At 44.2% G+C, this 13,750-nt stretch overlaps 1 protein-coding gene across 1 annotated transcript in view; it reads right to left on the bottom strand.

Moving 5' to 3' along the window:
* LOC135524891 (serine/threonine-protein kinase LMTK1-like) overlaps positions 1-13,750 on the bottom strand; it is a 69,904-nt gene that overhangs the window by 15,848 nt on the left and 40,306 nt on the right. Inside the window, exons 3-9 of the mRNA XM_064952743.1 lie at positions 13,283-13,362; positions 9,836-9,954; positions 9,236-9,323; positions 6,620-6,741; positions 2,233-2,439; positions 1,440-1,589; positions 73-278 (exon numbers count right to left, since the gene is read on the bottom strand). Coding sequence (XP_064808815.1) covers positions 73-278; positions 1,440-1,589; positions 2,233-2,439; positions 6,620-6,741; positions 9,236-9,323; positions 9,836-9,954; positions 13,283-13,362 — 972 coding nt within the window. The remainder of the gene's footprint in view (positions 1-72; positions 279-1,439; positions 1,590-2,232; positions 2,440-6,619; positions 6,742-9,235; positions 9,324-9,835; positions 9,955-13,282; positions 13,363-13,750) is intronic.

The raw sequence follows: 13,750 nt of genomic DNA, 5'->3' as shown, positions 1-13,750 counted from the left end.
AGAGACGATTCTGTTTTCTTCTGAGACGCACAACGTGTGCGAGACATAAAAAGTGGCCTGAACATGACGTACCAGTGGCCAGGGCTCCGGCCCCGTGATGAAGGCTGCTGCTTCGTTGGTCGGCGTTGGGGTTGGGACGCAGGGAGTTCCAGCGTCTCTCGAAGTCCTCCTCGGCCTCACTGGCCCCCTTGGCACACAGGTAGCTGAGTAACAGGTGGACCTCCTCTGTATTGGGCCTCTGGTCTGGTTGGAGCCAGCAGAACTGCATCACCTCATACCTGGTGGCAAGAGGGAACACACACCACAATAACCATTGCAACAATCATGAGATACATGTAGGAAGATATAATGAACCACAAATTCATCTATTAGCTGTGGCCAAAAGTTGTGCATTTGGGAATAGGGTTCCATTTAGCCACAGGGTTCCATTTAGCAACAGGGTTCCATTTAGCAACAGGGTTCCATTTAGCAACAGGGTTCCATTTAGCAACAGGGTTCCATTTAGCAACAGGGTTCCATTTAGCAACAGGGTTCCATTTAGCAACAGGGTTCCATTTAGCAACAGGGTTCCATTTAGCCACAGGGTTCCATTTAGCCACAGGGTTCCAATTTGCAACAGGGTTCCATTTAGCAACAGGGTTCCATTTAGCAACAGGGTTCCATTTAGCCACAGGGTTCCATTTAGCCACAGGGTTCCATTTAGCCACAGGGTTCCATTTAGCCACAGGGTTCCATTTAGCAACAGGGTTCCATTTAGCAACAGGGTTCCATTCTACACCTGCATTGCTTGCTGTTTGGGGTTTTAGGCTGGGTTTCTGTACAGCACTTTGAGATATCAGCTGATGTACGAAGGGCTATATAAATACATTTGATTTGATTTGGGATGCAAATGAAATGTGAAGAAAATGAAAACCACCACACAGCATCTGCATTTTAATTGGAATCCATTGATGAGATGAGGAATCAAGCTTATTCTTCCCCTATGAGAGATGGGGTTTATATTACCTCCCCCATCTTCAGAGATAACGAGATTGAATCCATTGATGGGATGAGGAATCAAGCTTATTCTTCCCCTATGAGAGATGGGGTTTATATTACCTCCCTTATCTTCAGAGATAATGAGATTGGATCCATTTTGTTTTACGCATCATCACATCAGTCATATTTATGTATGCGCACCCTATTCTCTATTTAGTGTGCTACTTTTGAACAGAGCCATGTGCTCTGGATAGGGAACACAGCGCCGTTTGGGACACAGCATATGATGTCTGTCTCACCGAGCCACTAGAATGAGAAGATATTGACGGGACATAGAGCGAGAGCCCCAGATTACTTATTAAGGTTTAGAACGAGAAAAGGTAAGATTGTTTTGTGTGAGTGTGTGTGTGTGTGTGCCCGCCCCTGTGTTGCTCCCTTGTGTGTGTACGTGCGTGACTTACCAGCGCTCTGCCAAGGGTATTTTGAGCAGGGGCTTGGGCAGTTTGAGCTGCTGTTCCCTCATGGCGTAGGTTAACACCTGTCTGTCTGAGTACTGTCTGTACGGCTGGTTCCCCAACTCAAATAACTCCCAGATAGTCACTCCCAGTGACCTGAGAGAGAACAGAAAGACCAAAGAAACCCGCTCAACATCACACTATAGAATCACGGAGAGGAACAACACGTGAAGCATAACCACCAATATTTATTGGGAAAAACATTTGGCAAATATATCTACGGGGTTCACAGAAGGACAGAAAAGGACACAAGATCAGAGTGGATTTACAGAGTGGTTTAAAGAGACACGTAAAATCAGATTTATGATTTGTCAATAACTCATCCTTAGCCCCCCCCCCCTCCAAAAAATTATAATTTGTCAATGATTTCGTTGTAATTAAGAATAACAATAGGTTTTGCTGTGAACCACTAATTACGTTCACATATTTTATGGTGTCGGTTTCCAGATAGGGACATTTTTCCAGACGGATACAGATTCAACCAAGTCCTAGACTAAAAGCACTGAGGTTGTTCATAGTCCAGGATTTGGCTGAATGTGAGTCAGGGAAACTGGCCCATAGGGTTGAACGTGTAATACTAGAAAATTGGGATCTGAATGCTATCTCTACCATGATCTCCGGAATCAAACATACTATCGAAGCGTTGCAAGTTCCGTGCTCTACCAACTGAGCTCTCTCCACCAGAAGGTTGCCATGGACTACCCATACTGACTGATTGGTTAATTAAATCATTCATTACCAGACGTTGCTCTGTTTGCTCTGGTCTACCACCAGAAGGTTGCCATGGACTTCATCTATGAGTTCTGGAGCGATCCAACGCAGGGGCACGTACATCTGGTCTGACATCTCAAAGTAGTCCTCTTTGTACTTGTTGTGTGACAGGCCGTAGTCTCCGATCTTCACTGTGACGTCAGCGGTCAGCAGGCAGTTTCTCAAGGCCAGGTCACTGCGGGGGGGGGGGAAGACAGAGAACACATTTGTACATTAGAGGATAACTGATTGATGTTTATGCATAACAGTCAAGTTATCACGGTGACACCACCCATGGGTAGTCTGCCATGTTCAACACTGTACTAAAAGTCTTGCAGAAATTCAGTCAATAAATGTTGTACATTGTTACTTATTAATTCAAACCGTTCCTAATAATGATATATGTCATTGAGCAGACACAACTTATAATCAACCGTGCATACATTTTACATATGGTCAGCCCTATCCTGGCATAGCAACCACCATCACAATCCTGGCATAGCAACCACCATCACAATCCTGGCATAGCAACCACCATCACAATCCTGGCATAGCAACCACCATCACAATCCTGGCACAGCAACCACCATCACAATCCTGGCATATCAGCCACCATCACTATCCTGACATAGCAACCACCATCACAATCCTGGCATAGCAACCACATCACAATCCTGGCATAGCAACCACCATCACTATCCTGACATAGCAACCACCATCACTATCCTGGCATAGCAACCACCATCACAATCCTGGCATAGCAACCACCATCACTATCCTGGCATAGCAACCACCATCACTATCCTGGCATAGCAACCACCATCACAATCCTGGCATAGCAACCACCATCACAATCCTGGCATAGCAACCACCATCACAATCCTGGCATAGCAACCACCATCACTATCCTGACATAGCAACCACCATCACTATCCTGGCATAGCAACCATCATCACAATCATGGCATAGCAACCACCATCACTATCCTGGCATAGCAACCACCATCACAATCCTGGCATAGCAACCACCATCACTATCCTGGCATAGCAACCACCATCACAATCCTGGCATAGCAACCGCCATCACAATCCTGGCATAGCAACCCCCATCACTATCCTGGCATAGCAACCACCATCACAATCCTGGCATAGCAACCGCCATCACAATCCTGGCATAACAACCACCATCACTATCCTGGCATAGCAACCACCATCACTATCCTGGCATAGCAACCGCCATCACAATCCTGGGATAGCAACCACCATCACTATCCTGGCATAGCAACCACCATCACAATCCTGGCATAACAACCACCATCACTATCCTGGCATAGCAACCACCATCACTATCCTGGCATAGCAACCACCATCACAATCCTGGCATAGCAACCACCATCACTATCCTGGCATAGCAACCACCATCACAATCCTGGCATAGCAACCACCATCACAATCCTGGCATAGCAACCACCATCACAATCCTGGCATAGCAACCACCATCACTATCCTGGCATAGCAACCACCATCACAATCCTGGCATAGCAACCACCATCACAATCCTGACATAACAACCGCCATCACAATCCTGACATAACAACCGCCATCACTATCCTGGCATAGCAACCACCATCACTATCCTGGCATAGCAACCACCATCACAATCCTGGCATAGCAACCACCATCACTATCCTGGCATAGCAACCACCATCACTATCCTGGCATAGCAACCACCATCACAATCCTGGCATAGCAACCACCATCACAATCATGGCATAGCAACCACCATCACTATCCTGGCATAACAATCACCATCACTATCCTGGCATAGCAACCACCATCACTATCCTGGCATAGCAACCACCATCACAATCCTGGCATAGCAACCACCATCACAATCCAGGCATAACAACCACCATCACAATCCAGGCATAACAACCACCATCACAATCCAGGCATAACAACCACCATCACTATCCTGGCATAACAACCACCATCACAATCCTGGCATAACAACCACCATCACAATCCTGGCATAACAACCACCATCACAATCCTGGCATAGCAACCACCATCACTATCCTGACATAGCAACCATCATCACAATCCTGGCATAGCAACCACCATCACTATCCTGGCATAACAATCACCATCACTATCCTGGCATAGCAACCACCATCACTATCCTGGCATAGCAACCACCATCACAATCCTGGCATAGCAACCACCATCACAATCCTGGCATAACAACCACCATGCCCTACCGATTGAACCATACGAGACCTCAATCCTCATTAAGTGGATGTTGTAGACATCAGTGAATGGAAGAGCAGGGGTCACTCTGGAGAGAAGGGGTCCCCCCCTGCAACAAAATCACTGATGCTGGAGTCTATGAAGAGGCACTCAGGCAGCACCAGGATATTGTTACAGGAAGAAACCAACAGGAACCAGGAAGAAGAGCCAACCAATCACAGCTGCAGGATTCTGTTAAACTAGCCTCAACCCAGCCATTGTAGGTTTCTCCAGAAGGAGAATACGGTGACTACTGGGTAACAGTCGTCAGGGTGATATCAGTATCATACAATGGCATTGAGTGGTTTGTAGTATAACAAGTACAACTTGTGTCTGTATCTATGTAACTGTATATATACACACACACAACACCTTCAGAATGTATTTACACCCTTTGACTTGTTCCACATTTTATTACAAAATTTAATAAATGTTTTTTTTTCCCCTCATCAATCTACACACAAAACCCCATAATAACAAAGCAAAAAACTGAAATATCACATTTACGTTACGTATTCAGACCCTTAATTCGGTACATTGTTGAAGCACCTTTGGCAGCGATTACAGCGTCGAGAGTTTTTCTTGGGTGTGACGCTACAAGCGTCGCACACCTGTATTTGGGGAGTTTCTCCCATTCTTCTCTGCAGATCCTCTCGAGCTCTGTCAGGTTGGATGGGGAGCGTCGCTGCACAGCTATTTTCAGGTCTCTCTAGAGATGTTCAATCGGGTTCAAGTCCGGGCTCTGGCTGGGCCACTCAAGGACATTCAGAGACTTGTCCCGAAGCCACATCTTTGCCTCGATCCTGACTAGTCCCCCTGTTCCTGCCTCTGAAAAACATCTCCACAGCATGATGCTGCCAACACCATGCTTCACCATAGGGATGGTGCCAGGTTTCCTCCAGACACGATGCTTGGTATTCAAGTAGTTCAGTCTTTGTTTCATCAGACCAGAGAATCTTGTTTCTAGTGTTCTGAGATTCTTTAGGTGCCTTTTGGCAAACTCCAATGGGGGCTATCATGTGCCTTTTGCTGAGGAGTGGTATCCGACTGGCCATTCTACCATGAAGGCAAGATTGGTGGAGTGCTACAGTCTGGAAGATTCTCCCATTTCTGCAACTTTTAATGTTGCAGAAATGTTTTGGTACCCTTCCCCAGATCTGTGCCTTGACCTCATGGCTTGGTTTTTGCACTGAGATGCACTGTCAACTGTGGTACTTTATATAGACAGGTGTGTGCCTTTCAAAATCATGTCCAATCAATTGAATTTACTACAGGTGGACTCCAATCAAGTTGTAGAAACATCTCAAGGATGATCAATGGAAACAGGATGCACCTGAGCTCAATTTCGAGTCTCATAGCGAATGATCAGAATACTTATGTAATTAAGTATTTCTCTTTTATTTTTTAATACATTTTGCTAAAATTTCTAAAAAACTTTTTTTCACTTTGTCATTATGGGGTATTGTGTGTAGATTGCTGAGGATTTTTTATATATTTTTTAATCAATTTTAGAATAAGGATGTAACATAAAAAATCATGGAAAATCAAGGGGTCTGAATACTTTCAAAAGTCACTGTCCATAGAGATGTCAATATATTGCTCAGAGTAGTTTAGAGGGGTTGTGCTGGTCTTAGTGTTGTGCGTTAGGATTGGTTTAGGACCTTCCGGTGCTGGCGACAGATTCACACTCTCTTCCTCGTTGTTGGGTATCTCTACAATCTTATTGCCGTAGTCGTCCCGGGTGTAGTTCCGCACCACTAAGCCTGTGAGGGGGTCGACGAAATGAGAGTGGCAGCACTCGATGGGTGGCGGCTCTACGTCCCTCTCCCCTTCCCCCTCGTGGCACAAATAGATGTAGGTATTACAGGCGTCCCCTGAAGTAACCAGGACATGATGGTTCCCCAGGACTAAACAGCCACTATCAAGGATAGGGATCAGAACTAAAATAAGTCTCTGACTTCCTGGTCACATTTTCTGTATGTACTGCGTGTGTATGTATATTGTTGTTTTACTGATGAATAAAAATCAATCAATCAGTCCATCAATCGACAGTTCGTGGCAGAGACAGATAAACGGAGCGACACACACCTGTGTATGAAGTTGTGTTTGTGCAGGTGTAGGAGTCCTGAGGCGATCTCACAGGCCATCCTCTGCAGGATCAGGGGTTCAGGGGTCATTGTGTCTGAAGCCAGGTACCCTTTCACATCTCCCTGGTGACATGAGGACATGTGGTGGAGATCAGAGTTGGAGTCAATCCCATAATAATTCCAGTCAATTCAGAAAGTTAACAGAATTCTAATTCCACAAGTTTACTCGTGAAAAAGAAATGAAGAGAAATGGAATGTCAGTGTACTTCCTGAATTGACTTAACATTTTTTATTTAATTTTTTAAATTTAATTTAAATTTGAATTTTTTTATTTTTTATTGAAAGGGGATTGACCCCCACCCTGGTGGATATATAGCAGAGATACAATAGATATTGACACATTTATGGTATATACAGGGTGATGCTTACACAAATAGTTACACTACAATTAGGTCTCGAGGTACTATAGGCTGAAGGACTTTTTGGAAGTGAAAACAGTGTAGGTAGGTAGTCAATGAGTGCAGTTACAGTTGAAATCGGAAGTTTACATACACCTTAGCCAAATACATTTAAAACTCAGTTTTTCACAATTCCTGACATTTATTCCTAGTTATTCCTAGTCTTAGGTCAGTTAGGATCACCACTTTATTTTAAGAATTTGAAATGTCAGAATAATAGTAGAGACAATGATTTATGTCAGCTTTTATTTCTTTCATCACATTCCCAGTGGGTCAGAAGTTTACATACACTCAATTAGTATTTGGTAGCATTGCCTTTACATTGTTTAACTTGGGTCGTAGCCTTCCACAAGCTTCCCACAATAAGTTGGGTGAATTTTGGACCATTCCTGTTACTGAGTCAGGTTTGTAGGCCTTCTTGCTCACATACCTTCTTCAGTCCAGCCCACAAATGTTCTATAGGATTGAGGTCAGTGCTTTGTGACAGCCACTCCAATACCTTGACGTTGTTGTCCTTAAGCCATTTTGCCACAACTTTGGATGTATGCTTAGTCATTGTCCATTTGGAAGACCCATTTGTGACCAAGCTTTAACTTCCTGACTGATGTCTTGAGATGTTGCTTTTTCATTCCTCATGATGTCATCTATTTTGTGAAGCGCACCAGTCCATACTGCAGCAAAGAACCCCCACAACATGATGCTGCCACCCCCGTGCTTCACGGTTGGGATGGAGTTCTTCAGCTTGCAAACATCCCCTTTTTTCCTCCAAACATAACGATGGTTATTATGGCCAAACAGTTCTATTTTTGTTTCAACAGACCAGAGGACATTTTTCCAAAAAGTGTGATCTTTGTCCCCATGTGCAGTTGCAAACCGTGGTCTGGCTTTTTATGGCGGTTTTGGAGCAGTGGCTTCTTCCTTGCTGAGAGGCCTTTCAGGTTATGTCGATATAGGACTAATTTTACTGTGGCTATAGATACTTTTGTACCTGTTTCCTCCAGCATCTTTACAAGGTCCTTAGCTGTTGTTCTGAGATTGATTTGCACTTTTCGGACCAAAATACGTTCATCTCTAGGAGACCGAACACATGTCCTACCAGAGCGGTATGATGGCCGCGTGGTCCCATGGAGTTTATACTTGCGTACTATTGTTTGTACAGATGAACGTGGTACTTTTAGGCGTTTGGAAATTGCTCCCAAGGATGAACCAGACTTGTGGAGGTCTACAATTTTTTTTCTGAGGTCTTGGCAGATTTCTTTTCATTTTCCAATGATGTCAATTAAAGAGGCACTGAGTTTGAAGGTAGGACTTGAAATACACCCAGGTACACCTACGATTGACTCAAATGATGTCAAGTAGCCTATCAGAAGCTTCTAAAACCAAGACATAATTTTCTGGAATTTTCAAAGCTGTTTAAAGGCACAGTCAACTTAGTGTATGTAAACTTCTGACCCACTGGAATTGTGATACGATGAATTATAAGTGAAATAATCTGTCCGTAAACAATTGTTGGAAAAATGACTTATGTCATGCACAAAGTAGATGTCCTAACCGACTTGCCAAAACTATAGTTTGTTAATAAGAAATTTGTGGAGTGGTTGAAAAATGAGTCTTAATGACTCCAACCTAAGTGGAAAAAAAATATAGGTCTTCCCTCCGAATGGACACCACATGATCATTTGATTGCCCACTCAGCAAGTAATACAATATCTGGCCACTGGGAGGCAGTTGAATGCATCCAAATATAATCTATCGTCACACTAAGTGTTTTAGAGCAGCGTTTCCCAAACTCGGTCCTGGCTGTACATTTGCTTTTTCACCCTATCACTACACAGCTGATTGAACTGACCAACTCATCATCACGCTTTGGTTAATGAATCAGCTGTGTAACAAAACGTGCACCCAGGACCAAGTTTAGGAAACCCTGTCTTAAACTGACTACAATGTCTGGAGACAGAGAGACACAGTGCTGAAGTGAAGGTCCAGTCTAGTCCAGTACATGATGATTGTTATACATACTGTACACTGGTCACTCACTGGTCATAGAGAGATACTGTACTAATAGAACTCCAGCCAGTCCAGCAGGCTACTGACTGCAATGGCCACAGACAGATAGTTCTATATACAGTGATGCAATGACAGTCCAGTCCAGTACTCACCAGAGGGCAGAATTCCATGACCAGCAGGTAGGGGGTGACCTCAGTGCACTGCGCCAGGCAATGTAGGAGCGCTGGGTGCTGGAGGGCACTGGAGATGGTCGGGCACAATGGCAGAGGGTTAGTGGAGGCACAAAACACTGGCAGAATGGCAGAGTTAGTGGAGGCACAACACACTGGCAGAATGGCAGATTTGGTGGAGGCACAACACACTGGCAGAATGGCAGAGAGTTGGGTACAGGCCACGCAGCAGGCTGTTAGCCAGACTGTCAGCTTAGTGGAGTCTGCCACGAGCACAGTCAGCTCAGCTATCCCCATTGAGACCGTGTCTGTGCCTCGATCTAGGTTGGGCAAAACAAAACATGGCAGTGTTCGCCTTAGCAATCTCACCGGAAAAAAGACCTCCTCCATTCCTGCCATTATTGAAAGAGATCGTGATAACTCACATCTCAAAATAGGGCTACTTACTGTTAGATCCCTCACTTTCAACGCAGTTATAGTCAATGAACTAACTAATCACTGATCATAATATTGATATGATTGGCCTGACTGAAACATGGCTTAAGCCTGATGAACAGATAAAGACAGAGAAAGTCTATTCACCGGTATGGCTGGGACTCCTCCAGGAAGTGCATCTGGTCCTGAACGCTGGCACTGGCCTTGAGCTCCTTAACCACCACCTGGGTGGAGCTGAGGCCCGCATTCACCTCCCCCAGGAGAACCTGGTATGGGAGTCACAGACACACACAGGGCACACACATGGGAGACGCACACACACACAGACACACACACACACATACACACAGGGCACACACATGGGAGACGCACACACACAGACACACACATGGGAGACACACACACACACACACACACACACACACACACACAGGGCACACACATGGGAGACGCACACACACACAGACACACACACACACACACACACACACACACACACACACACACACACACACAGGGCACACACATGGGAGACACACACACACAGGGTACACACACGGAGACACACAGACAGACATGAGGAGAGATTGGAATGGAAGATATACACACAAAGTCAAACAGAGAGACACAAATACAGACAGACAGACAGACAGACAGACAGACAGACAGACAGACAGCCAGACAGACAGACAGACAGACAGACAGACAGACAGACAGACAGACAGACAGACAGACAGACAGAGAAACAGACAGAGAAAAAGACAGAGAAAGACAGAGAAACAGACAGAGACACACGGAGACAGAAAGACAGACAGAGAGACACATGAAAGACAGAAACACAGAGAGACACACAGAAACAAAACAATAATTGCCAAACAGTACACACACATGGAGGTGATGATTGTTGAGGACAAACATGGTTGAGGAGGACCCACACATTCAGGTGAAAGGTGGACAGTCACACAAATGCAAGGAAATAGAGAGATACACAGAGACAGAGGCATACAGAGACAGAGAGGCATACACAGGAAAAAGAGAGATAAACAGAGGCAGAGGCATACACAGGAAATAGAGAGATACACAGAGACAGAGAGGCATACACAGGAAAAAGAGAGATAAACAGAGGCAGAGGCATACACAGGAAATAGAGAGATACACAGAGACAGAGAGGCATACACAGGAAAAAGAGAGATACACAGAGGCAGAGGCATACACAGGAAATAGAGAGATACACAGAGGCAGAGGCATACACAGGAAAAAGAGAGATACACAGAGACAGAGAGGCATACACAGGAAATAGAGAGATACACAGAGACAGAGAGGCATACACAGGAAATAGAGAGATACACAGAGACAGAGAGGCATACACAGAGACAGAGAGGCATACACAGGAAAAAGAGAGATACACAGAGACAGAGAGGCATACACAGGAAATAGAGAGATACACAGAGACAGAGAGGCATACACAGGAAAGAGAGAGATGTACAGAGACAGAGAGGCATACACAGGAAATAGAGATACACAGAGACAGAGAGGCATACACAGGAAATAGAGAGATACACAGAGACAGAGAGGCATACACAGAGACAGAGAGGCATACACAGGAAATAGAGAGATACACAGAATCAGAGAGGCATACACAGGAAATAGAGATACACAGAGACAGAGAGGCATACACAGGAAATAGAGAGATACACAGAGACAGAGAGGCATACACAGAGACAGAGAGGCATACACAGAGGCAGAGGCATACACAGGAAATAGAGAGATACACAGAGACAGAGAGGCATACACAGGAAAGAGAGATATACAGAGACAGAGAGGCATACACAGAGACAGAGAGGCATATACAGGAAATAGAGATACACAGAGACAGAGAGGCATACACAGGAAATAGAGAGATACATCAGGAGACATACACAGGAAATAGAGAGATACAGAGGACGCAAAGAGATACACAGAGACAGAGAGACATACACAGGAAATAGAGAGACACACAGAGACAAAGAGGCATACACAGGAAATAGAGAGATACACAGAGAAGCACACACAGGACATGCAGATTCATAAAGAGACCAACAAGAGACAGACCAGGAGATACAGAGACACACAGAGAGGTATGCATGCAGTCACAGAGACACACACACGAATGGACATACCAGGTCAAGGTACACAAGTGTGGGGAAAGTATGTGTGTAAGAGTGTATGAGTGTGAGAAGGAACAGAACAAAGGAACAGAAAGAGGGAGGGAACGAGAGAATGACAAGAATCAGTTATCTAGTGTTACAGTAGCTAATTCCCATCACTCAGTGTAAGATGGTTATCTAGTGGTACAGTAGCTAATTCCCATCACTCAGAGTAAGATGGTTATCTAGTGGTACAGTAGCTAATTCCCATCACTCAGAGTAAGATGGTTATCTAGTGGTACAGTAGCTAATTCCCATCACTCAGTGTAAGATGGTTATCTAGTGTCACAGTAGCTAATTCCCATGACTCAGTGTAAGATGGTTATCTAGCGTTACAGTAGCTAAGTCCCATCACTCAGAGTAAGATGGTTATCTAGTGTTACAGTAGCTAATTCCCATCACTCAGAGTGTTATCTAGCATTACAGTAGCTAATTCCCATGACTCAGTGTAAGATGGTTATCTAGCGTTACAGTAGCTAAGTCCCATCACTCAGAGTAAGATGGTTATCTAGTGGTACAGTAGCTAATTCCCATCACTCAGAGAAAGATGGTTATCTAGTGTTACAGTAGCTAATTCACATCACTCAGAGTAAGATGTTTATCTAGTGTTACAGTAGCTAATTCCCATCACTCAGAGTAAGATGGTTATCTAGTGTTACAGTAGCTAATTCCCATCACTCAGAGTGTTATCTAGCATTACAGTAGCTAATTCCCATCACTCAGAGTAAGATGGTTATCTAGTGTTACAGTAGCTAAGTCCCATCACTCAGTGTAAGATGGTTATCTAGTGTTACAGTAGCTAATTCCTATCACTCAGTGTAAGATGGTTATCTAGTGTTACAGTAGCTAATTCCTATCACTCAGTGTAAGATGGTTATCTAGTGTTACAGTAGCTAATTCCCATCACTCAGTGTAAGATCGATATCTAGTGTTACAGTAGCTAATTCCCATCACTCAGAGTAAGATGGTTATCTAGTGTTACAGTAGCTAATTCCTATCACTCAGTGTAAGATGGTTATCTGACAATAAAAACAGAGTGAAATGCTAACTAAAAACTGCTGAATTGCGAGGGCAGGCTACACTGTTCTCTCCCAGTCTTTCCACGGCGTTCTATACCTCTCTGTACAGTGTCAGTCAGTCAGGCAGGCAGACATCAAAGGCTTGTGGATCAGCCCATCATTAACGATACAGACACACATTCCAGGTAATGTAGCGTGTCGGCCATTTAAACAGGCTGACTCAAACACACCTCGGATCACAGCTCAGCGCATAACAACCATGAGCCTGCCGACGTTGACGGAACATTTGATCTCGCTACCTCTCATAAACCCGTGTCGTAGCTTCCAGCACAGTGAAAATAACCCAAATGAATTGACAGGAAAAGGGGGGAGAGAGTGAGTGGTCTTACCTTTCCGAACCAGCCATCGCCGATCTCTTTCAAGTAGAGAAGACTCTGACGGCCGACTTCTGTGGATTTCAGGAGTTGGACTTGGGAGACAGATTTAAAAAACAAAAACAAAAAAAAACAGAGATTTTAGAGAATCACCTTACGACACAACTATTATTCAGCATTGGTTTTTATTTCTGACAATGACTCTCTAATTCCAAGCCTCAGAAAAATGTAATCTGGCCAAATACACACCATCGTCCTGCGATATGAGTCTTCCATCTTGCAATAGGTCAACTATCCTCTAAGACACAATCTTCGCCAGGTTGACTTGTTTTGATGTTACACAAAAATGGGAGCAAAACACATGATCCAAAAAAATAGTTTTTTGGGGGAAGAGTTAAAAATAAATATATATACAGTAAAATCACCAGGAATTCAGCTAAAACTGAGTTGAAATACTCCCACAAATAAAAAAAGAAATATGTG

This window comes from Oncorhynchus masou, chromosome 31 (assembly GCF_036934945.1).
Source record: "Oncorhynchus masou masou isolate Uvic2021 chromosome 31, UVic_Omas_1.1, whole genome shotgun sequence".
Lineage (NCBI taxonomy): Eukaryota > Metazoa > Chordata > Actinopteri > Salmoniformes > Salmonidae > Oncorhynchus > Oncorhynchus masou.
The sequence above is the reverse complement of the archived record's forward strand: the minus strand, read 5'-3'. Positions and strand labels throughout refer to the sequence as shown.